General features: G+C 34.2%; 1 protein-coding gene across 15 annotated transcripts; it reads right to left on the bottom strand.

Moving 5' to 3' along the window:
- Positions 1-1,104: 1,104 nt before the first annotated feature.
- Positions 1,105-26,476, bottom strand: LOC123704103 (adenosylhomocysteinase-like 1). Of its 15 annotated transcripts, none has more exons than XM_045652383.1 (11): positions 18,025-18,255; positions 11,355-11,471; positions 9,332-9,534; positions 8,333-8,471; positions 7,376-7,546; positions 6,836-6,968; positions 5,561-5,687; positions 4,409-4,486; positions 3,931-4,110; positions 2,613-2,792; positions 1,106-2,006 (listed from the first exon to the last, which is right to left on the bottom strand). In XM_045652383.1, exons 2-11 carry the CDS (start codon positions 11,449-11,451, stop codon positions 1,848-1,850), a joined length of 1,467 nt encoding a protein of 488 aa, XP_045508339.1. In that variant the 5' UTR covers positions 11,452-11,471; positions 18,025-18,255; the 3' UTR covers positions 1,106-1,847. The 15 variants fall into 15 exon arrangements, with proteins under 15 accessions (XP_045508333.1, XP_045508339.1, XP_045508335.1 ...); XM_045652379.1 differs by having other exon boundaries at positions 11,355-11,462; positions 18,027-18,255; XM_045652382.1 differs by having other exon boundaries at positions 18,030-18,255.
- Between the last annotated feature and the right edge of the window lie 97 nt (positions 26,477-26,573).

Genomic DNA, 26,573 nt, shown 5'->3' with positions numbered 1-26,573 from the left:
CATACGAATGCGCCACGAGACAAAGGAAAGCGGCAATTTATAGTATTCGACAGCTGATCTGACAGACAGGTGACAGTGACAGCTATGTTGACAACTATTTATCCACAAAAGTATTAAATCAAAAGTTACGTCTAACAATATTTTAATACATATAATTGACATTTTCTCATTCCAAAATGTTCCCTCTTCAATTTTTTACCTTTTTTTTAAGAATCATCTCCTTTACCTAAGCTGTGTATTATTAATAAGTCACTTTTAATCGCAAAAATATATTTTTTGCAATACTGACATACCCCTCTAACTTTCACGGTTTAAAATTATTAAAATATGACCAAATTTCATGACTTTAAATAAATAAATAAAACAATATCTAAACGAATATATCCTTTGCAACTTAACAATTTTTTACTAAAAATGGCATTTTTAGAGACATATAATCACTGACCTCTATAACTATACGCTGGACAGGCTACTGCTATCATTTTTTGTGCCTATTTGAAAATCGCCATTTTGGCGCTGACGGCAACGGTGAGGCCAGTGAGGGGGAATGGAACTAATACTTGTGATGTAAAACAAATGGTTTATTATCGATAAAAACTTTTCTGATATCGACTACAATGATAGAAATATTACCGACACTATTTTTGATTCAGACTCAGATTATCCAGAGGTTAAACCTGTGTAAACAAAACGAAGCGACGAAATTTGTAATCTTATTAGTTCTCAGAACTTTCACCGGGGCCGCTTTGAATCGGCACAGCAAATAGCTGTCATTTTGTATGGGATAGCCAGTCCAGCGTATAGTTATAGAGGTCAGTGCATATAATTCACTATCGTACAATTCATTACTTTACTAAATAAATAGAATGTATTAATAATACTTTTTAATTTACATTATGTGAGAAATCTCAAAAACATAATGTTATTTTAAACAAAAACAGTATAAAAAAAGAGTGTGTGTTCTTATGTACACGCGTTAGAAGTTATACTTCTTTGGGGTATGGAAAAAAATACTAGAGTACACAACTTGAAGATAGTTATCAATTTTCATACTACCTAGAACCAACTTCATGCTGTTAAATTTAGGTGTCGGTGTGCGCGCGCATCGTAAAAATTCACTCTCATCATTTTTCTCCATCGCGCCAAAAGAAGTATAACTTCAATAATATTTTCAATTCATACAGTGTATAAATAATGTTTTAATGAAAATAAAACTTTAATATCTGGCAACAATAAGTTAAAACAGAGATTCAATTTATAAAATAACAAATCATAAAAATGGCAATACTGAGACTCCACGTAAAATGCTAATTAAATTTTTCATATATGCAGCATAAATAATATTTTTTAGCATAATTGGTGGGTTGATATGGTAACTTCAATTTATTTTAAATACACTAAAAATACTGACATCTTATTTAATGCCAATTACATATGAAAAATAACTACATAACAAAAAGGCATTTTAATTTAAAACTATAATCAACTAATGAACCGTTATTACCACCTTTACATTACATTCTTTACCATAACGAACAACAATAATTCCAAATTCAAAACGACGCGTTGCAAAAAACAATGACATTGACATTTGACATCTATTATTAAAAAAAAAATTGACAGCTGACAGTAAACACATACAACGTTGACATTGGCAGATCTAAGCTTTTTTTTCGTTTTTTTTTCAATGCAGCGGTAAAAAAACAAAGACATTGACATTTCACAGCTATTATTTAAAAAAATGATTTGACAGCTGACAGTTGACACATACAAAGTTGCCAGTGACATTTCTAAGCTTGTTTCTTGGGCGTCCGTTTCTTCGACTTCCTTGCCCTGGGGTGTTTATGCTAGTATCTATAGTAGTTCGGTTTGAACGGGCCGACCTTGTTGAGGCCGAGGTATTTCGCTTGTTCGTCTGTCAGTTCCGTGAGGTGTGCGTCGAATGTCGGTAGATGGAGGCTCGCTACGTATTCGTCCATTTTCTTTGGAAGGAGATAGACGTCCGCCTATAAATGATAATTATTAAGATTATTTTTAAATAATGTTAGTCAATACGGCTTATATATTGAATCAAAATACTTTAGAAACAAAAGACATAAGTACAAATACATACAAATAAATGAACTGTCTTCAAAAGCTATGTTATCGCTAAAACAGCAATCTTTTCCAGACTCTGTGTCTGCATGAAACTTCATTGTTTAACAAATAAATTAATTAATAAGTGAAAGAACGAATTATTGAACTATTTAACACACCTTACAGCTGTTTAAAAATGCTATTTACATAGTGATTGAAAGCAAGTTTCAATTTCAATAATTGACTGAATGATTGGCTTTTTTTTCGGGTTAAATAATTCGTAAGTTTATTTTCTTTTACAAAATTAAATATAAGGAACGAATGAGTGAATGAATTTTACTTTGTCATGTCAGGTGTGTAAGTCAATTGGAAGCAAGTATCATTGATTGACTGAACGAATGTATTTTGTTTCCGGTTACTGATTAACTTGTTTTCTTTCTTTTATTTTTATAAATTTACATATTACTTATTCACAATTTAATAAATTTAATGAATGAATGAGCGAGTGAACGTACGATTAAACTATTAAAACTCACCTTATATCTATGCTGCGGCGCGTTATACAGTTCAATCAAGGCAAGCGCCTGTGTTGCCGCAGTCACAGACACAACGAAGGATGGCAACGACGAGCAACAGAGATTCGCCAGCCGACCCTCAGCTAGCAACACTATGCGTTTGTCGTTCGGCCATATTATGTGGTCGACCTGCGAGAAGAGCTGATTAAAACGATTATTTTATTGTACTAATTTTGAATTTTGATTTTGGGACACCCTGTGTAAGGTCTCATAATATGTTAAATAAAGGCACATCCAAACCAAGTTATACGTTACCATAGCTGTAACCCGATGGGTACGCGAATAAATCTCTTACGTAGTATATTATAGATAACTAGCGGTCCGCCCCGGCTTCGCCCGTGGTACATATTTCGCAATAAAAAGTAGCCTATGTTCTTTCTCAGGGTCTAAAGATTGTCTGTGCCAAATTTCATCAAAATCGGTCTAGTAGTTTATGAGCCTATTCATTACAATCAAACAAACAAACAAAGTTTTCCTCTTTATAATATTAGTGTAGATTAGCGGTCCGCCCCGGCTTCGCCCGTGGTACATATTTCGCATTAAAATGTAGCCTATGTCCTTTCTCGCGTATCAAAATATCTCCATACCAAATTTCATGCAAATTGGTTCAGTAGTTTAGGCGTGATTGAGTAACAGACAGACAGAGTTATTTTCGCATTTATAATATTAGTATCATGGATCTCGTACCAATCGGTTTACTCGGATCGGTACGCGATTAGAGTCTCTATAATATACTGAATAAGAGATTTAATTGCGTGCCCATAGAGATAGAACTACCCACGGCGATAACTCTCCGATTTGAATAGACCTTTATACAGGTATAGGGTATCCAATTATTGTAATATCAGCCAATTAAATCGAAGGAAAATAAAACCTTTCCTGTGTTTAGTATTTTGGCTAGCGTTGCTCTGCCCTGTGTTGTTGTGCCCTGTGATGTTACGACTTGTGATGTTACGACCTGTGTTGTAACAACCTATATTGTTGCAACCTATATTGTTGTGCCCTATGTTGTTGCTACCTGTGTTATTGCCACCTTTTTTGTTACCACGAATGTTGTTGCGACCTGTATTGTTGTAACGAACTATATTGTTTTGCCTCTATTGTTGCGACCTGTATTGTTGTAACGAACTATATTGTTTTGCCTCTATTGTTGCAACCTGTATTGTTGTAACGAACTATATTGTTTTGCCTGTATTGTTGCGATCTGTGTTGTTACAACCTGTGTTGTTGCAACCTGTGTTGTTGCAACCTGTGTTGTTGCAACCTATGTTGTTCCTACCTGACTGCGAACCCTCTCCCACAGCAAATCTGGCGTCCTCAACGCATGCACATCTATTTCCGTGTTGCTGTGCCCCATGTTGCACACAATACAGCCGTTCTTCATTCGCTCCATGTGTTCCCGGGTCACAACACCCTTGTTCCCTGTTGCTGTTATCACTATGTCCACTTGGCGGATTACCTGATAAGAAAAATGAATGTATGTAAAATAATTTTAGATAGAATGAGGGTACAATATAATTTTTGTACGATACGATGACTGAATATGGTTTCTAATTAAAGTTAAATGAAACGTGAAAACAACTTTACTTTTAGACGGTTAAGTAACAAAAACAAAAAAAAGTATTGTGTGGTATTATGAAATAATTATAAAAGTGAAACTTTCAAAAAATACAGTATCCAGTACACATGATTTCACATTTATTATCCGAATTTAATACGCACAAAATGTTTTAATAACGTCAATATAAAAATCATACCTCATTCAATTTGACAACTCTGAAACCGTCCATAGCTGCTTGCAGCGCGCAAATCGGGTCGATTTCTGTTACATACACCTAAAATATATTTATATTTCATTATTTATGTAAAAATAAAGATTGCATGAGTTTGTGAACTGTGAGTGAATGAATTCGTAAGTTAGATAATCTAAATTTTTCCTGAAAATCCATGTTTTCATCTCTAGCTTCGCGCATATACCGCTTCTCTAATGTGAGCATTTTGTCTATGAAAACATAATCTTAAACGATAGCTCACGTGCTGGTCGCAAAGTTGGGCGGGTTGCTTGTTATGGGTGTACACATAAAGTTTTAAGAATTCATCTATTTGAAAAAAAATTGCGTCTGGAATTTTATAACTATTTTTTACGTACTCAGCGTATGCAAAACTATAACCTCCTTTGAGCTTAGTATACCAACAGTGGGACACCCTGTATATATTCTTTTTTTTTTATTCGTTGCTCATCGATAAAAGTGATCGTTACTGATTAAATTAGTTAACTCGTAGAAGAAGTATAATTGAATAAATAAATGAAATTGCGTTTGAGTGGAATAATCTAATATCTAATATAATTATATTATAAAGGCGAAAGTTTATAAGGATGTATGGATGTATGGATGTTTGTTACTCTTTCACGTAAAAACTACTGAACCGATTACAATGAAATTTAGCACACATATAGAGGGTAACTTGGATTAACACATAGGATAGTTTTTATCCCGGAAATCCCACGGGAACGGGAACTATGCGGGTTTTCCTTTGCAAACGCGGGCGAAGCCGCGGGTGGAAATCTAGTTTATAAATAAATTACTGGGTTTATGCGAGTCGGTATGGTAATAATTGAATTGGTTCGTTAGTCAGTAAGTTTCTAGTCCTTATTAAAATAAAAAATGTGCGCGTGTACTAGTGTACACACGTAAGAAGTGAAACTTCTTTATGACCTCATTTTTCAAAAAAATAATTTACTAAATGCAACTTTACAGAAATACGTCGAATTACGCAAGAAAAAGATGGCGCGTAACGGAAAAATGTCACGCGTAATGAAAAAATGTTACCTACACTAATTTTTTTTCCAACCCCGATAAAGAAGTTTCGCTTCAATAATTTCGTATGTTTGTCTATGTATAACTCACCACACTGCCCAACGCCTTGAGCGCTTGACAACACCCTTTCCCCACCTCCCCGTACCCGCACACGACCGCCTGCTTCCCGCCGAACATTATGTCTGTGCTGCGTTTTAGCGCGTCTATTATACTCTCCCTGGAATATTTATTTATTTATAACAATCAAACAAACAAACAAAAAAATAAAACGCCGTGTGTCACTCGGGGACTGGGGCGGTTGCGCTATTGCATGCTATGCCTTCAAGCCACACCTCCGCCCGTCCCCGTGGGGAGCGTGAGGTTTTTCGTTACGGAATTTCTCGATTCGGTCCCCGCGCTCAAGGCCCGCGATAGAAGCTATGCAATAGCTTAAAAATACTTCATTGTGCACCAATAAATTAAAAGAAAATTACAAGAGTAAATATATAAAATAAATAGACACAGTTGAGCACAACAGGCGGTCTTATCGCTAAGACAGCGATCTCTTCCAGACAACCTGGTTGGTCAAGGAAAAACAGTGTAAGTATTATTTTATGGGCAAGAGGTGCATTTATAAAGTTTAAAATACATAAATAAAATATTATAAACACAGAGAACATATATATATATATAGATCCTTAATTACAAAAAAAATATACCTACGTACATATTCATACATAAAACTACATACAAAACATAAAATATAAAAAAAAGAAAAAATTTTGAAATTAATTAATGAATTTATTAATTATTATTTTTTTTATTTTTTTTTTTTTTTGCAATTGATGCAAAGGGCGGCTTTATTGCTTCAAGCAATTTCTTCCAAGCAACCCGAGCAACCAATGTATTGAATAAAAAAGAAAATCCGTAAATATTAAATATTTGATTCGGGTGGGAAGAATGTCGATGCCGATGCGTATACCGATATGGATGTACTGCGATTTTCACACAGCTACCCAATTGATGTAGGTAGTTGATAACAAATCGCAGCAAGTCAACGACTAATAGCAAAGTGAGGGTAGTTGGGTCGAACGTCGTATAAACAACGTCCGAGCCCCCCCCCCCCCCCCGGCACGACTCATACGAATGCGCCACGAGTCAATTAAAAACGGCTTTTTATAGTATTCGACAGCTAAGCATGTTCAGACATGAAATAATGACAACTACATTGACAACTATTAATCCAGAAAAATATTAAATCAAAAGTTACGACTAACAATAGTTAAATGGCAATTTGTACCATAAACCTCACTTTACCACATTATTTAACTCTACTACATTATCCATTTAACAACAAAAAATATATATACTTAGTATAAAACTCACCGGCAAGAATACAGATTATCAAACTTGGTCTTAGTCACAGAGTCGTTCACGTTCATCGCGGGAACGCAGAGCTTATTCGCTTTACTGAGCTGGTACAATCTGTGCACGCCCGTCACGCTCTCTTCTACTATACCTGAAAAATATACATATTATAATTTATAAAGTACCCTCTATTTACAATTACAAGTATTCCTGAAACAAAAAATATATTAATAGAAAAACAGATGCAACTCAATCTTTTTTTTAATAGTTTTTTTGTAGTGTAACATTTTTTCGTTACGCGTGACATTTTACCGTTACGCGCCATCTTTTTCTTATCCCTACCACGCGTAATTCGACGTATTTCTGTAAAGTTGCATATAGTAAATTATTTTTTTGAAAAATAAGGTCATAAAGAAGTTTCACTTCTTACGTGTGTACACTAGTACATGCACACATTTTTTTTCTGTCTATGCATCACATGGCTATGCATCACGTGACTATGCATCTCATGACTATGCACCACATGACCATAACCATTTTTCTTTACACTAAACTTACCCTTTATCTGCTTAAAAGCCGTGGGATGTTTCTTCAGCATCAAATGTGTGGCATCACCACCATCATCTAGTATCATGTTGGGTTGCCAAGCCCCAGCCGGAGTGCAGCACTGGTCTATACACCACCAGAACGCTTCCTCGCTTTCGCCGCGCCAGGCGAATATCGCGAAGCCTGTTTTTTAATTTTAAAAAGGAGCGTATAAAAAATAGTTTGATATCACTTCTAGTATATAATATAACATACTATCTTATACGGTATTTCTGAGAAACACTGTGTGGTGATGGTTTTTAAAATTCTAGTTCTGACAAGCAATTTTAAATGACATCTGGTGGAGCTTAAGTTCTTCTAAAGTACATGTATTAAAATAATCGTTTGCATGTAAGTGAATTCGAGTACAAATGTGAACTTTACGCTTATACTCAAAGACAAAACTGTTTAATTAGTAGAAGGAAAAAGTTTTTTCAGAAAGTTAGGTACTAGAATAAAGAATCATCCTTTAATTTGTTGTACTTGTTATGCCAGCAATAAGAAAAAAAAGACTAATGAACCACTGTTTAATATTATTATGCCTAAATATTTACTTCTAGCCGACAAAAAAAAATTTTTTGTTACAATTTATTTGTCATAAACATTTTGCAAAAACAAAAACAGTCAAAAATCACACACTAACACACAAATGTTAACGTCATAGAATATTGTACTTTCCAAGATGTTAAATAATCTATACTAATATTATAAAGCTGAAGAGTTTGTTTGTTTGTTTGAACGCGCTAATCTCAGGAACTACTGGTTCAATTTGAAAAATTCTTTCAGTGTTAGATAGCCCATCGAGGAAAGCTATAGGCTATATATAATTACGCTTAGACCAACAGGAGCGGAGCCACGCGGGTGAAACCGCGAAGCGCAGCTAGTAATTAAGAATCTTCTACCATATAAAACAATATCCATATAACATACCCGCATGCGCCAACGCAGCGGCCACTTCGTTCTGCGTGCTATATATGTTACACGCCGCCCAACGGACGGTCGCACCTAGCGCCGCTAGAGTTTCTATGAGAACAGCTGTTTGCGCGTTTATGTGCGTGCAACCGACGATCTGAAGACGTAATAATGATAAATATTATTATTTTGTTACGTATAGACCTATATAAGAGGAAAAGTAATATCTGAAGACGTATACATTAAAAAAAATCATTTTAAAAAATTCGATCACAAGGCGGGACTCGTAAATATCAAATTCAAGTATCATTTGTTAGGTATAATATACTCATATAATATTGAAGGTAATAATGATCAAAAAGACAAATGAGTGGCAATAAACTGATTAGAAGATACGACAAATTGTAACAGAAGCAAAATTTACAGGGAAATCGGTACTAAGTTTTGAAAGCTTTTGTCATTAAAAATGCCATATCTTGAGGTTTTTTAAAGATTTGCCATTTATGCCTTTTTTGGCTAACAATTTAGCTTGATTATAAAGTCTTGCTGAATTTATAGTCGCCATCTATAATCTCAATATAAATCAATATAAAATAATCTGCAAATTATGTTTAAAAAGTAACGCTTATTCCTATAATTCAAACCATGCGGTACATTTAAATTAAGGTAATAGCAATCATCAGAAATTTACATTAGATCTATTATACTGCGTTAAAAACAACCGACTTCAAACTTGCACTTGCAACATTTACAAATACAGACAAAAATGCTCATAAAATAAAAACTACTGGGCCTATCCGAATAAAATTTTTATGGGACCAATTCGATATCATCCCGCATCGAACAAAAAAAGAATCACGTAAATCGGTTCAGAAATCTCGGAGAAATCTGTGTACATACATAAAAAAAAACATACCGGCAGAATTGATAACCTCCTCCTTTTTTTGAAGTCGGTTAAAAATTGCAATGATTAGTTTTTGTGGCATATACCACTACAATAACTTACATAAAACCTACCTTAGCATCCTTCAAAGGCTTATCATCTTTCGCCCTAGCCCGCAGAGCCATAATCCCGGGCATCTCCTGTTCCGCGATCTCAATCTCCCGCCTGCCAAACCCATGCTGTTCCACATTCCTCACGCAGTATGGAGGGTTCGGCTGACCAGCCGCGATCGCCTTCTCGTGGGGTTGGACGCCCTCATCTTCGTCGGATGACGACCCTGGAATGGTGGAAAGATTAAATTTAGGAAGAGATGAGCATATTGGTGGTATTTAATTAGCTATTTGAACTGTCTTCTTTGGAGAAAGTTTTGGCTTAACCAGTGGCTTTAATAATAGATGGGCAAATCGATGATACTAAAATCGTTGATGAAAAGACAATACCCTAATGATTTTAAAATATACGTTTCTTTGATGCTGCAAGCGTGAAATATCCTATGACATTAACAATCAATCTTTTGACTGATTTTGACAAAATGTACACCAAACGTGCAAGAAGATACAGGGAAATAATAATAAAACAGATAACTATGTGACTAATGATTGCAACGGTGTGACCATCCGTTAGTAGCCAGCAGATCAACGCTTAGCCCAAGGTTATCCGCTGCTAGCGTATTTAACTACCTCTGTATTGTACTTTTGTTATAACCAGTAAATATTATCCGTATATGACCCATGGAACGATTCCAATTTCCCAGAGAGAACTGTTGTGTTATAAATGACCTATTTGACCCTAATATTTATGCAAATCAGCGAAATGAGAACTATGAAGGAGGCTTCGACTATTTAACCCCAAACTTTCTTCGCCCTATCTATAATGGTTTGACGAAACGGGTCTGATATTAGAGCAAAAAGTACTTTTAGTAACTACAGATTTTATTCTATACTAGCTTATCACCCACGGCTTCGCCCGCTTTGTCTAAAACCTAATAAATTATTAAATTATATACTAAAACCTTCCTCTATCTATTAAAAAAAACCGCATCAAAATCCGTTGCGTAGTTATAAAGATTTAAGCATACAAAGGGACATAGGCACAGAAAAAGCGACTTTGTTTTATACTATGTAGTTGGAACATTTTGAAGTTATAAAAAACTTATCCAAACAACTAAGGAAAATTAAATTAAAACGTGCAAACTTTCTCCAGATTCGTTCTCATTTATTCCAGAACTATTTTGCCACAAACTGCATCCTTTTCATTTACAGGTAATTAAAGCGAGAGGTATTGCGACTAATTTTAGTTTATCGATTGACAGCATTCATGGAGGTGGACGCTTTGATGAAACAGCGGATGAAATTGTACACTATCTAGCTTTGGGATGAAATTTGAGTCTTTAAAATAGAGCTAGCCTGTCTGACGTCATTCTGGTTGTATTCGTGGAATGGAGGTAATACAACGTAGATAATATGCCATGAAAGCATTACATAATGTAAATATCTGTCCTAAATTGATTATATTCATTTATTTATTTATTTAACTCTTTAATAGTTGTACAGATAGGAAACCTTAGAACTACTTAAACAGAACAGAGTACAACTATTTTGGCGGCCTTATCACTTAATAGTGATCTCTTCCAGGCAACCACAGTAAAAGGTAAACAAGCAAAAAGATCACTATTCTATATACTATACTATACATTATATTATTATATTCATGAAAAGATACGAACAAAACCTAAAAAAATTGGAAGTAGAACTTATTATTAATGTTAAAACCTAAATTATCTTTATTTTTAAGAATATTTTGGTATATTGATACTAAATGATATATGGAAGAAATTCATACGAACGTATGGACTAGCGTACTATGATAACTTATAACGAATGGATTAAAGTTTTTACGCAATAAATTGGCTTAATCTCTGTTATAATTTATCGTTAACTACCTCCCAATATCGATAATTTTACTAAGACTTCTTTTAAACAATATTTGAAAAAAAATCAACTTTTTTTACAATTTTCAATAGTATGCTCCTGTTTTTAAATAAGATATCATAGTACGTCACTATATTCTATCATAGACTTTATATTAAGGACTTACAAAAATCACTTCTCCCTGATATTATCGAGTGACGTTTCTTCAAGTTTGGTTCTTTTTCCTCCGGTATTGTATGTTTTAGTATTCCGGTGGTAGGCATTTCTATATATACCTATACTTCTATGTTATATATGTGCTTTAGTGTTCATATAATTCAACATTCGTAAGAAACATCATCTTTATCTATATTTATTGATGTACTGTACAATTCGTCTTAATGAAGTTACCTGTACTCCGTCTCTGATATCCAAGATACAGGCAATAGCCTAGTTTGGATATCACTGTACTAGCAACCTTGTAAACTAATCCTACTGTTATCACACTTAACAATGTAATGTTTGAATATTTTGGTTAATAAAGATTTTTATTATTATTTTTTTTATGCTTTGCATTCACAGCTTATGATCAGCTGGTAGTAATAGAATACACGGGTGTAAACCAAGTGTAAGCTATATAAAAATATTTTTAAACTGGTTGTGTGTCATTCATTCTCTGTCTGAAGAAACTTGCGTACTATTCTACATGTATTTAATATTGCAGCTTTTTGTAATTGCATGTATGTATGTTTTGGTAAATGTAATAATTCTATGTATTTGTGAAGTTGAGTGGGTAGGTATAACACCTGTAGTGGAGAGTACTATGGGCACTATGATAACATTTTGCAGTTTCCACATTTTTGTAATTTCTTGTTTAAGTTCTGTGTATTTAGTAAGTTATTATTATTATTTAGATATTCTATCTTTAGACAGACTGTCCCGCGGTACGTGTACTAAGCATAATAGAACTGATAGTTTATCATACACTAATTATGTAAAAAATACTCAATATATACCCGGCGCATTTTTTTTAATTAGTTGAATTCTTAAAACTCTATGTGTACACCCCTAGCAGGCAACCAGTCTACTACCCGCACGCAAGCATACGTTTAGAGCTAGCGCACACGAGCAACTTTTGTCTCCGCAACTATTTTGTCTCAACCAATTGTATGTAATTGAGTTGCGTCGCTACGTGCGCGCACTTTCATACTAGCCCATGGATGGGAGAGACAAAATAGTTGCGGAGACAAAGTTGCTCGTGCGCGCTACCTCTTAGGTTTATGTTTTCATGGACACAATGTTCACATCCCTAGCTTTACGCAGAGCGGTATATACCGACTACGTGAAGCTAGAGGGCGTAAACAAAATAAAATCAAATTTATGACGTAATTTTTTTCAAAGCACTTTTATGTAATCAGCGTATACCAAACTATTAGTTCCATAGACTATAGAGCATAGTACACCAATAGCGAAACACCCTGTATATCGAATCTACAGGGTGTCCCACTATTGGTATACTAAGCGCGAAGAGTCTAGTAGTTTTGCATACACTGATCTCGTAAAAAATACATAAACAACAAAATTACGTCAAAAAAATTTTGCTAAATTTTTCCTGAAAATCTGTTTTCTTCTCTAGCTTCGCGTAGCCGACATATACCGCTTCTCTAATGTGAGCACTTTGTCCATGAACACATAATCTAAAAACGATAGCTCACGTGCTAGTGGCAAAGTTGGGCGGTTACCTATTATCTAAAAGAATCCCTATTCCTTAAATTGTACTTTATAGCAACACTCGTCAACCACTTGACCGATTTCGTAAACACTTTTTTCTTGTTTATTTGTGTCAAGGTAAGGCTTTAAAGAAAAAGTAAAGTTACATGACCATTGGGAAATTTAAGGAGTGTTTTAAATTCGTATTTGAAATTACAAGTAAAAACGGGATAACTGATCAGCTATTCTATACAAAAGAATGTTTTGTCACATTCTAACTTTTGACAAATACGTAGAGAATAAAAGAAACAAAACATATGGTTAAATTGAAAATGTTTTATTAGTGAAGCTCTGGATATTAAAACAATAGAGGAAAAGACGAATTTTAGTTTCCATTTATGTCTATGTTTTTTTAAGTAACCTATTTCTATTGTCAAATTTGACCGTCTATTTTTCAGTAACCTTAACTTTATAAATCAAATTTTGTCAACCCTATGATATGTTATAAAGACTTATGATTCGAAGTAATTTTTCTACAAAAATGTTTTACGTGTTTACAAATTGTGCCCCGCAGTTCTACCCGCATTGCTCCGCTCTCTTGCCTACCCTTATAGCCTTCCTCGACTAATGGGTTATTTAACACTCAAATAATTTTTTAAATCGGACCCAACACAAACAAAAAAGCTGTTCAGCATCATAAGATTAATATAGAATTATAGATAACTAGGTTTCCGCCCGCCGCGGCTTCGCCTGCGCAGTCAAAGAAAAACCCGCATAGTTCCCGTTCCCTTGGGATTTCCGGGATTGCGTCATTTTCCCGGGATAAAAAGTAGCCTATGTCCTTTCTCGGGTATCAAAATATCTCCATACCAAATTTCATGAAAATTGGTTCAGTAGTTTAGGCGTGATTGAGTAACAGACAGACAGACAGAGTTACTTTCGCATTTATAATATTAAGTATGGATTTCGCATACCTAAATAACTATTTTGCCATGCAACTAACATCAATCCCAGATCAATTTTATCAATACTCGACCGATATCACACACGAGCGAGTTTCAATTAATTAGAGATACCACAATGCATCCAGCGAACCGTTATATATATCTATTACTGGAATATAATAATGTATTGACTAATATACCATTTAAATGTGAAGTTTATTCATATACTAGCTACCGCCCGCGGCTTCGCCCGCTTTGTTTAAAACCTAATAAATTATATACTAAAACCTTCCTGTTGAATCACTCTATCTATTAAAAAACCGCATCAAAATCCGTTGCGTAGTTTTAAAAATTTAAGCATACAAATTACAAAGGGAAAAAGGGACAGAGAAAGCGACTTTGTTTTATACTATGTAGTGATATAATATTTTAGGGGTGAAAACTGAGCTATCTTCTTTATAATAAAAAAGAGTGTCACAAATGAAACTTCTTTAGCAATATTCAAAGATATCAATATCGTCACCTTACTACATGACGTGACGGTATTGCCATGACGCGACTTTGAAAATTTTCTATCAACGCGCCTAAAGAAGTCTCACTTCAAAATTAATCGCCAAATGTGTTGCTAAGCGTAAAACTCAAGATCGGCTCGCAAATTCAGCTAATTTTTTTACGTTTTTGTACAAGTACCTACCAGTTAGGAGAAAAAGGGGAAATAGGCAGAACAACGTCTGCGGGGGCAGCTATTAAATAATATTAATAAGAAGTGAAATAATGAGAAGTTCAGAAAAGAAATACGAATGAATGAACGAAATTTACCAGACCCAAAGCATTCGATAAAAAATATCATCAAAATCAGTTCACACAGTCGATAGTTCTGAGCTAACAAATAAGCTCAAAAAATAATTGAATTGAGAACATCCTCCTTTTTTTAAGTAGGATTATGACATTGTCGCTTTGAACGCTAAAAAGTCTAATTTAGAGGAAGCGGAAATTGCTACTTCCTAATAAAAGAAGAAGATAATAATCCCTGGTAGAATATTTGTCAGTTTTTGACGTAAATTTTCACACACTATCATTACACTAGCTTTCCGCCTGCGGCTTGGCCCGCTTAATAAATTCTATACAAAAACCTTCCTCTTGAATCACTCCCATCTGTTAAAAAAACGCATCAAAATCCGTTGCTTAGTTTTAAAGCTTTACGCATAAATATAGGGAATTATGGACAGAGAAAGTGACTTTGTTTTATACCATGTATGTATTGAAGTGACATATCAGGAAGCTCTATCATCCCTATTTCCCCTAATACATAATATAATAAATGCGAAAGTAAGTGTCTGTCTGTCTCTTTTCCATGCCTAAACCGATTTATGAGAAATTGTTTGAAACAAAAATTGTTTTGTTTTATCAATGAATTAAAATATGGGTATCAAATTAAGGGCTTGCTAAGAACAACTCAAAAAATTATGCGACGTAGTTATAAACCAATATGTCGGAGTAAGTCACTTGAATAAAAGCTAGATTTTTGCTTTAATTTTATTTAAAAACAAACACTGATAAGCCTTATCTTTAACCACGGCCATTTTAACTTAGTTACGGTAAATACAAATAATAGCTATACACCGTGACTGTGTATAATCTGTTCCATTATTTTCTTTTATAACGTTCAGAAATAAGTTCAGAAACGTGCCTTAAGGGCAGTAAAATAATTTAATATGGAATGGGAAAAGAATACGTTGTGATAATTAATTAATCGTATAATTTACTCCATATTATTTCATCCTTCTCATACGTGACCGCCTCCTTAGTACAGTGGTTGACGCGTACGCGTGAGCGTAGAACCGAGGGGTCCTGGGTTCGATTCCCGGTGGAGACAGAGAAAAAAAATGCCTCGGTCTGTCAGGACACAGAAGGCTGATCACCTGCTTGTCCCTAAAGAATCGATCAGTGAAACAGATGTAAGTATGCAAAATGCATCTGCCCCTTACCCCACTAGGGGCCATGGGACTTCACTTTCATACTAATCTATACTTAATATTTTAAAGCTGAAGAGTGTTTGTTTGTTTATTTTAACGCGCTAATCTCAGGAACTACAGGTCCGATTTGAAAAAAAATTTCGATGATTAGATATTATATCATCACGCTAAGACCAATAGGAGCGGGGCACTGCGGGTAAAACCTCGGAGCACAGCTATAGTTACTACTGTATAATATCTGTCTGTTTGTCTGTGATACATCCACGGCTAAACCACAGATTTTTAATAAAAAAGAGGACTAAACATATGAGGAAAACTTGTATTTTCAGCTTCTAAAGGAGTCAAAAAAATTATGCACCTAGTTTTATTAGCGAATGAAACCGCGGGCTACAACAAGTATTGAAAAAATCAATTTCAAACGCGTGGTATTAAACAGATTTTGATTACATTTTATAGAGAGATATACCTTAAAATATCTCTCTATTTATACTTGGCAAAGGGCAAAGGCTATTTACCGCAGAAATATAGCTGAAAGCTGAATTAATTGATGAAAAGTTGCACGTGGCACTGTCGCGTATTAATAGTTTTAAACGGATTTAAAACGCGATTTATTCGTTATAATAAGTGAAGTCCCGTGTCCCCCTAGTGGGGTAAGGGGCAGATGCATTATGCATACATCTGTTTCACTGATCGATTTTGTTTAGGGACTAGTAAGTGATCAGCCTTCTGTGTCCTGCCTGACCGAAACATTTTTTATTTTTTTTCTTCGTCTCCACCGGGAATCGAACCCAGGACCCCTCGGTTCTACGCTCACGCGTCAACCACTATACCAAGGAGGCGGTCAATATAATATAATAGGTAATAAACGGTTTAATCTCTAATTCCGTTAAAATTGAAATTTACAATGAACCAAAATAAACATTTTATGATTTACCTGATATTTAGAATTGCTAATAAATCCTAAATTAAAATATGTAAAACATGTTTATCTAGTTATACTTAATATTATAAAGCTGAAGAGTTTGTTTGTTTGAACGCGCTAATCTCAGGAACCACTGGTCCGATTTGAAAAATTCTTTCGTTGTTAGATAGCCCATTTACCTACCAAGGAAGCCTATAGGCTATACAATATCATCACGCTAAGACCAACGGGAGAGGAGCACTGCGGGTCAAACCGCGGAGCACAGCTAGTGTATAATATGTCGAAAAATCACAAAAAATTATTAACCATGTTAATATTAATTAATTATACATTTAACTCAAAAACTAGTTTTTCGACCTAATTTGCAAGTTATTTCGCATTTAGAAAGCTATATTTTACTGGCCATATTTACTAATTTTTTGATAAGCAGCTTCTCAGTTATAAAGCTGAAGAGTTTGTTTGTTTGAACGCACTAATCTCAGGAACTACTGGTCCGATTTGAAAAATTCTTTCAGTTTTAGATAGCCCAATTATCGAGGAAGGCTATATAATATCATCACTCTAAGAGCAATATGACCGGAGAAAAGCCGGTAAAACCGCGGGGCACATCTAGTATAAGATGTAACTAGTTCAAAAACTCTGCGCAAAACTGAAGGCCACTCATCTGCATCTATCTGTTATCAATATTCTTCAATATAAGAGAGCCTCTTCATAATATTAATTTTACATTTATATAAGAATTTCGCATAAGATTATTAAAATTTTGAAAACTTGTTAATTTAAAACAATTTCACATACCTAACTTAAAAGTTATAAGTAACTTATAAGTCAAAAAATATATTTACAGAAAAAAATAATATTTCTACTCATGAAAGAATTTTCAAAATCGGTTAAGTAGTTTTTGTCTATTCCTACAAAAAGAGAAAATACAAAAAACAATTAATTTATGTTTATTATATATATATAAGTGTCGATACTAGCAAATTACATTACTAGATTTTTGTACACAATAATAATAGTTAAGCCTATATTATAATTTATAAGGTATTAGGTAGTTACCTACGTTTACTATTAAATAGCTAACACAGCAATTTACCGCATGAATGCAATGAGATATTTTAATACGTTTCGTTTCGTTACTACATTGTACAGATAATAAAAACAAAAAATTCCTAATAAAAAAAGATCTTCAACTTTAAAACAAAACATATACACACAGGTTATTCCTGTAGGTCTGGGAATCAATACTGCAGTATTCGCTAGCGTAACACTAAAAACACACATAAAACTAAATTATTTCACGACCTTACCGAACGAAAAAATCCTTATAACACAACACAACCTCACATAACTATAAAACATAAAACGATACCCATAACGAACCACATAAAGCACATATATAACGCAAAATACCGTTATTCGATACACAAAATGACCTTGGCCGAAAATAAAAATAATTTAGAAAAAAAAAATCAAAATTGGAACTAAAATTTCAAAAAGCAAACGTGTTGCACTCGCGTGCCGCGCTGTATGTGTGACCGCCGAGTCTTGTAGCGAAATGTGCTCGGAAACTGCGGAATAGGCTTCTCTATGTGTGATTAAAATTTAATCGAGTTTAAGGTGCATCATAGACGAACGTTCTTTTTGTTAATTAGAAAACGTTTCGAAATTTGAATTTATTTGAATGTGTGTTTTTTGTTAGTATTAATCCATACTATAGTAATATTGTAAATTCAAAAGTAACTCTGTCTGTCTGTCTGATACTCAATCACACCTTAACTACTGAACCAATTTGCATGAAATTTGGTATAGAGATATTTTGATACCCGAGAAAGGACATAGGCTACTTTTTACCCCGGGAAATAGGATAGGTTTTATCCCGGAAATCCCACGGGAACGGGAACTATGCGAGTTTTTCTTTGACTGCGCGGGCGAAGCTGCGGGTGGAAAGCTAGTTTACAAATTAAATTTGTGCTCTTAAAATAATGCGTTTGATCGCGCTCAGCAATGCATTATCACTGCAACGTAAAGGGTGGATTCGCTTTTAATAGAGCGTTGTATACGTGTAGAATTAACATAATCTGCTTGATGTGGGATTATTATAATTAATGAAGATTTATATACCTATTACGTGAAGGATATTTGAAACGATCTTTGTACCAAATGTCATCCAAATCGGTTCAGTGGATTAAGCGTGACGGAAAAACAGACAGAGTTACTTTCGGATTTATAATATATGAAGGGATGTGTTGTAACTTGTATAAATAGGATACACTATTCGTAATACTTTCATAGTTGTATATCCATCTACTATATAATTATAAGTGACTGCTATCCTTGTACTATGAAACCAATTCTATCCGAAGCATACGATTCCCTAGTAACGTATTGTGTTTTGTCAAGAAACAGAATGTTTATCGATATTTGCAATCTTATTTTATAGCTACATTTAACTATGGAATGCGATGTCGTGATCGAAATATTTTCATACAAATGAGATTTTTACGGTCGTATTTATGAGCGCATTTTGAAATGGTAATTTTAATAGACAGCAATTTTACTAGAAAATAAGAATAGGTATTTCACAGCAAAAAGCGATTGTCTTCTGAATCTTTTATTAATTTAATTTTGTAGCAAATACATAATGTTTACGTAAAGAATTTCGATTACTCATGAACTCAATTTACTGCGACTTTGTGATAAATTCTGAAACATGATTGATTGACTAAACAAAAACATTTACTGCTTAGTAAATTTACTTATTTACTGCTTAGTAAGTTTTTGGTACATTTACTGCTTAGTAAATTTGTAAAGAAATTGATGAAAGTAAGTACTTAATCATGAAAATGTATGAATTTATGAAAAAATTTTATAGAAGATAAAAATTCGCTATAAAGATACCCAAGTTTCACCGCATATAAATTTTACGACTGCGTCATATACTTTTTATTTAAGTTCTAATAGACATTAATGTTTTATGCTTTAAAGTCGATCTTTAATTGTATACCTGTACTTATCTCGTTCTTTATTATAATAAGACTACCTTTGTTTTATATACCATCAAAGCATCTGAATATCGAGATACCTACATTTAAAAATAATAAGTAGGTATGATTATAATTTATCATTTTAAGCTATTGCATAGCTTCTATCGCGGGCCTTGAGCGCGGGGACCGAATCCAGAAATAGCGTAACGAAAAACCTCACGCTCCCCACTCCGACGGGCACGGAGGTGAGGCTTGAAGGCATGCTATGCAATAGCTTTACCGCGGCAGTCCCCCAGTGCCACACGTCTTTTTTTGTAATTATACATTCTACAAACCTTTCACCAATATAAAATACACACACATACACATACTTCATTCCAATATATTTTCTAGCACCGCAATAAAACCTGGCCTTGCCAAAATAAACGCACGTTGATTGACGGATCAACAAATACAGTCACAGGTTCAAATACCAACCACAGAGTAAATAGACTGAAATTCTCTAATATTTACTTTAAAATTTGGACAATCTCTAATGTTTGCTTTAAATTTAGTCTTGGACAAGGTGAATACCCTTGGCTTGTTAAGATAAGCACAATTAAGGATTCGAGCATAATCCATACTAATATTATAAATGCAAAAGTAACTCTGTCTGACTCTCTGTAACTACTGAGCCAATTTGCATGAAATTTGGTATAAAGATATTTTGATGCCCGAGAAAGGACATAGGCTTCTTTTTACCCCGGGACATATGAAAGGTTTCATCCCGGAAATCCCACGGGAACGGGAACTATGCGGGTGGAAAGCTAGTAAACTATAATAGCAATGTAAATTTGCTTTTTCACGCAAAATATGTAACAAAAGAGAATGAATTTAAAGCTGCTGATGACTTGCTTGCTTACTTGCTTCTTTGTGTATAGAAGACTTACAGAAGCTAGATGCCAAACTAGATTTTCGACGAAACCTATCTTCAATGAGCCCCTATTCTTCATTCCTAAATGCCTTACAATGAGCTCCTTACATAACTATTACCAAACAAGAATTACTCGAATCAATAGAGAAATGCGACATTTTCCGTGAGGACATATTACACGACCTTGTCCTTATTACTGAAGACAGCTCTTGTCAATTAATTTTGAAATAACAACAACAGAGTTACTTCTTGTATTACCTACATTAGAATCTTTCCGCCTACGTTTTAGTCGTATGCACTTCACATTAAGTTTCCGTATTCTCCTCTAATCGAGTTTTACAAAAGCTACAATAAGCATATTCTACAATTCATCAAAATAAATTCAGCAGTATAAGCGTGAATAAGAAAAACATACGAACCTACATACTTAATCAGATATTATCCAGAATATTAGGTAGCATTAGGTAGTATTTTTGCCCAATTAATGTTAAAAGTTTATTAACATTGAACTAATATCACATGTTAGATAATTATATATGTTATGTACTGGACACATGTCTAAAAATATCACCAGTTTAAGCTATATCAAACACTTCAACAAGAGTCATAAGTAAACAACTATAATGCTAAGCAAATAAAATTATCAGTGAAAATATTTTATCTACTCTAATATAATAAAATGCGAATGTTTGTATGTATGGATGCTTGTTGACCAGGACATAAATAATGAACGGATTTTAATGAAACTTAACAGCATTGTTGATTATGTACCAGAATAACAGATAAGCTTTAGAAAACCTATTGCAGGAAGTTTCAAAACCGCGGGGCGGTTTTAGTCAATTAGTTGTGGAATAATTGATCTGGCACTTACATGCATCATAAGATACTAACACCTTTTCATAACCTTTATTTGCGGTTGGTGGTTAGATTATCGATGAATATGAATAAAGTAGTTTTCAAAAAAGTTTACCTGACTAAGATTGATACACTTTTATTTTAAGTAGATTGTAGACAGTGCATTATTTACATTCCAGCTATTGCAATTTGCAGCTATAAATCATAAATTCTGCACACTTCAACAATCCTTACAATTTATTTGTTGAAAAATTTAAGATTTTTTAGCCCATTTACATTTCTCCAAAAAAATCAAAACATGATTAGAAAAAAAGCCGTCTCCACACAAACCTAACACCGCATTGCACTGCATCAATTACGATTGGACAAGCCAGATTGACCTATGTCCAGCGACATTCCAAATTGACATTTACTCCCACGATATAAGGTATAATTTCGCACAAACGATACATTTTTGCAATGACCTCCAAAATAAGCTTTATCACACAGGAAATAAAGTTCATTTTAGTTGTTATTTAATTAATGCCATATATGTCAAATTCCGTTAAGGCCTTTGAGAGGTGAACCAGTAAAAATCATGTGATATTAAATTATTGACGCCTTTCTATAGCCTTCCCCTTAATTGGAATACAAAAAAAAATAAACAGCGGAAGGTTCAGTGGTTAGACACTTATTGCGCTAGAGGGCGTGGGTTAAATTACCAAATAAAATTAATAATCATTACATAGTATAGAACAAAGTCGCTTTCGCTGTCCCTATAACCCTATGTTAAAAGTTTAAACCTTTAAAACTGCGCAACTGATTTTGATGCAATTTATTTTAATAAGTAGAGATTCTCGAGGAAGGTTAGTACATACCTAATTTATTCGGTTAGTTTCATTATATTATAATTTATAAGGTTTTAGACAAAGCGGGCGAAGCAGCGGGCGGAAAGCTAGTTTATATAATAAGTATTAAAAGAATTAGCTAAAAGCGGGCGTAGCCGCGGGCGAAAGTTAGTTTTCTATAAAAATAAACCCAATACTGTATTTCTAACCACTACATTAAAGAATATAAACTCACAAATTAATATTCCGTATTGTTAGCATTTTCATTACCAACGTTTTTGTTTAAAATAACACGCAATTCTTTCCGGCAGCCATGTTTGATTTCCGGATTGGAACGTCGCGTTTTATAAATGAAAATATACCTACTAGTTAGTGTGTACGACTTTGTCTTGATTTCTTGTTTTTTTAAGCTATTGCATAGCTTCTATCGCGGGCCTTGAGCGCGGGGACCGAATCCAGAAATTGCGTAACGAAAAACCTCACGCTCCCCACTCTGACGGACACGGAGGTGGCTTGAAGGCATGCTATGCAATAGCTTTACCGCGGCAGTCCCCGAGTGCAACACGTCTTTTTTTTATTAAAAGTATCTCATTAGGATATTAAAATGTTATAATTACTAAATAGCTTTCCGCCCGCGACTTCGCCTGCATAGACCAGATTTTCGTTCGGATTTCAGTGATAAAACTACCTATTTTCTTTATCAGACATCAAACTGTCTTCAAATTTCAAATCAGTTCAATGTAAAGGTTCAATTGAAGAAGAGACAGACAGACAGACCGAGTTACTTTCGTATTAATTAGGTATAGTAGAACCAAACCATACAAACAGACAAAATCACATCCAAAACTAATACCTATATGATATCATATTAAATGATTTCACGCAAATAAACATCTTTTCAATTATTGAAATGTATTACGCAGTGAAATATAATATCACGAAACTGTAACATGGAAATTATTGACTCATTAATTTCGACTGTAACACGCCTACATTTATCTATATTTAAATTGTGAATAATTTATTCGTTCATTTTGATTTATTTCACAAGTTAGATAAACTTCCGTGACTTTCCTTACATACCTAGAAGTAATAATACTTACAAAGATGAAGTTTGTTTGAACGCGCTAATCTCAGGAACTATGTACGGAACCTTTTTCAAACACGAGCTAGCGCGCAAGAGCAACTTTTGTATCCGCAACTATTTTGTCTCTCCCATCAACTCTATAGGAACTACTAGCCCATAGAGTTGATGGGAAAGACAAAATAGTTGCGGAGACAAAAGTTGCTCTTGAGCTAGCTCTTATATCAGCGTTGTATATGTACTGTGATCCCTGAGTGCTCTAAGCCATGGGCGAAGCCAGGGCACACGGCTAAATGCCGTTAGTGCATAATATTAATATGTTACGACTGACGTCTTGCAGTAAGCACTAAGCTTACAGGTTTCCATGATAAAAAAGAAATATATGTTCGACATACCTACATATTATTTAATGGTCTCTAATATTACTAGATAACTACATCTGTATCTCGCCAAAATTCAATAGAATTGGTAAAGCAGTTTTTGCTTCTATTTCGTATTCACAACAGTACGTCTAAAATCAATACTCATCGAACAAAGCTATGTAAATCCATGTGTCAAGTAACAAGTTTCATCAAAATTTTTTAAGCCGTTTAAGTATGATTGACAATTAGTATACAAACATTTTTACATTAACTACTCATAATAGAAAAGAGATTGTTTGGAGTAATTTAACAGCAATACATCTATGATTATCATTATTATGAATTCTATTAATTTTTTATTGTATTGTCGTTTCAACGACAATAAACAGAGCGTATGCCCGAATACACGTGTCAGAAGTAAAACTTCTTTGGCAGGATTTAAGGATACCAAAATCGTCGCCTGAGGAATGAAATGACGAGACGGTATTGCCATGACGCGACCTTCACCAAAATCCTTTCACTGGTTAAGGCATTTACAGACATACATACAGTGTTACTTCTCCATGTATTTTATTATTAGAGTTGCATTGAAAACCGCGGCACATTGTTAGTGTTGCAATATAATTAGAACTGGAGCTGATCCATTTACGAAATGTACCGGTAGTTAAATATAACTTACGCGTTTACGAGTTTCGGTGTATGAAACTTTACCGACTTGGGAAAATGATGATGAAATGTAAAATTAAAATCCAATGTTTTAAAATTGTAAAAGTGTAAGTAACAAACCACTCAGCTGTATCATTGGTTCGTTATTTTGGAGACTTTTAAAATATGTATGAATATGTATAACTAGCTGTGCCCTGCGGTTTTACCCGCAGTGCTCCACTCCTGTTGGTCTTAGCGTGATGGTATATAGCCTATAGCCTTCCTCGATAAATGGTCTATTGGCTATCTAACACCGAAGGAACTTTTTAAATTGGACCAGTAGTTCCTGAGATTAGCGCGTTCAAACAAACAAACTCTTCAGCTTTATAATATTAGTATAGATTTATGTCAAATTTAATACAAAAAAAAATTGTATGTATGATGATAAATGTTCAAACTGGTTAAAATGATAACTAACTAGTTAATTTTAAAATTATAAATAATAGAACAATATATTTATAAAGCATTTGAATGCCATAAAACCAAAATATCACATTCAATAGGTAAGTTATCAATTATAAAATTACTAGATTTCCGCCCGCGGCTTCGCCCGCGTTTTGTTTTGTTTTTATTTCCCGTTCCCGTGGGATTTCCGGGATAAAACCTATCCTATGTGTTAATCCAAGTTACCCTCTATATGTGTGCTAAATTTCATTGTAATCGGTTCAGTAGTTTTTACGTGAAAGAGTAACAAACATCCATACATCCATACATCCATACTTACAAACTTTCGCCTTTATATTAAGAAAGATTGTGTATGAAAGGTAATTATTTGTAGTATAAAGGTAGTTATTGTTATATGAGTTATTATCTGAGTAACAAGACAGGGTCTACTGTTATACAATTTCAAAATGAATGAATTATTTGTAATGTTAGAGCTGTAAGTTGTAAATTATCTACATTCTACAGTAAAACATATTATCTTTATTAATCTACAGATTTTGCTTGATGTTTTAGCAATGTATTTATCTTCTTTACTTATTTATAAAGTGCTAAAAAGAGTAACAAATAGTTTAATCCAATAACTTGCGACTGTGCTGGCCATCGCTTTCTTTCACATTACTATTCAATATGATATCGCTACTAAAATTAAGAGCACAATTGAATAGAACCTGAGTTATAAGGTAATGGCTATCATCCATTTAAAATAAATCTAAAAACATACAAATTGTCTGAAGGTATGTTAACATTAATAACATTTTGTTTATGTTTCTATTTATACAGGTACATTATTACAGCTTTTACACGGCAAAATATACAGCCACCACTTGTATAGATTGTATTTTCCTGTCTCATTTAGTTTTATTTGCTGTATTACATCTCGTATTTCATGTAGCTCCAAAAAACGGTTTTCAAAACATTAACACGCTGTTCGGGCCGCATGGTGCACCTGTTGAAAAATGCAGTTTCGACTCACCAGTATATGATGTTGAGCTGTAAGAATCTGCAGACGACGCAGACAGCGACCGGCTTCTGTAGCGAGCCGACTTCTTCAGCGCGCCAGACTTCCCGCGTTGACCTTCGAATTTTCCAGAATTTTCCGTAGGGCCTCCCCGGACCTGCCCGGGATCCGTCACAGGACTATCACTCGACACATTAGCTGTTGCAACGCTATCCTTCCTCAGCGTATTCGGCTCGCCATGACCGTCAGACATATTGATCGCTAATCCTTCTGTTTATCAATCGATGGCAATGTATTTTTATATCGATCTCCAATCAATCTGGATTTTAGAGGCGTAGATAACGTTTCATTCAACACGATCAATGCACTAAAACTCACGATTTATTCAAAATCAATGAAATAAAAAATATCAATAATAAATACTGAATCGGTCGCAACTCGCAGTTGCGATAATTCTATTATTAACGACAACACAATTCTTAGGAGGATTCTTTTGATACACAACCTATAGAATAATATGATTCAAAATAAATAATGGGAAACTAAAAGCTTTTAGGAATTACATTAGATTAAAATTGGGCAATATTCAAAGGCTGCCTCTAATCCACAATCCGTAGGTAAAACTCCCCCCGCGCACTTCATTCCCCGAATTCTGTAAAAACAGGAGATGTCAAATTCGATTAGTTAGGGATGTGATAATCGATAAATTTCATTTTACA

The sequence above is a fragment of the Colias croceus genome, chromosome 28 (genome assembly GCF_905220415.1).
Source record: "Colias croceus chromosome 28, ilColCroc2.1".
NCBI classification, from domain to species: domain Eukaryota; kingdom Metazoa; phylum Arthropoda; class Insecta; order Lepidoptera; family Pieridae; genus Colias; species Colias croceus.
The sequence above is the reverse complement of the archived record's forward strand: the minus strand, read 5'-3'. Positions and strand labels throughout refer to the sequence as shown.

What these genes read in the sequence shown, in the direction of transcription:
- LOC123704103 (XM_045652377.1), bottom strand. Translation starts at nt 26,107, where the DNA reads ATGTCTGACGGTCATGGCGAGCCGAATACGCTGAGGAAGGATAGCGTT. An exon ending in CAGCTCAACATCATATACTG is followed by an intron (nt 9,535 to 25,869) that starts GTGAGTCGAAAC and finishes CCACCATTCCAG; the next exon opens with GGTCGTCATCCGACGAAGAT. An exon ending in GATAATCTGTATTCTTGCCG is followed by an intron (nt 5,688 to 6,835) that starts GTGAGTTTTATA and finishes TAAATATTCCAG; the next exon opens with GGAGAGTATAATAGACGCGC.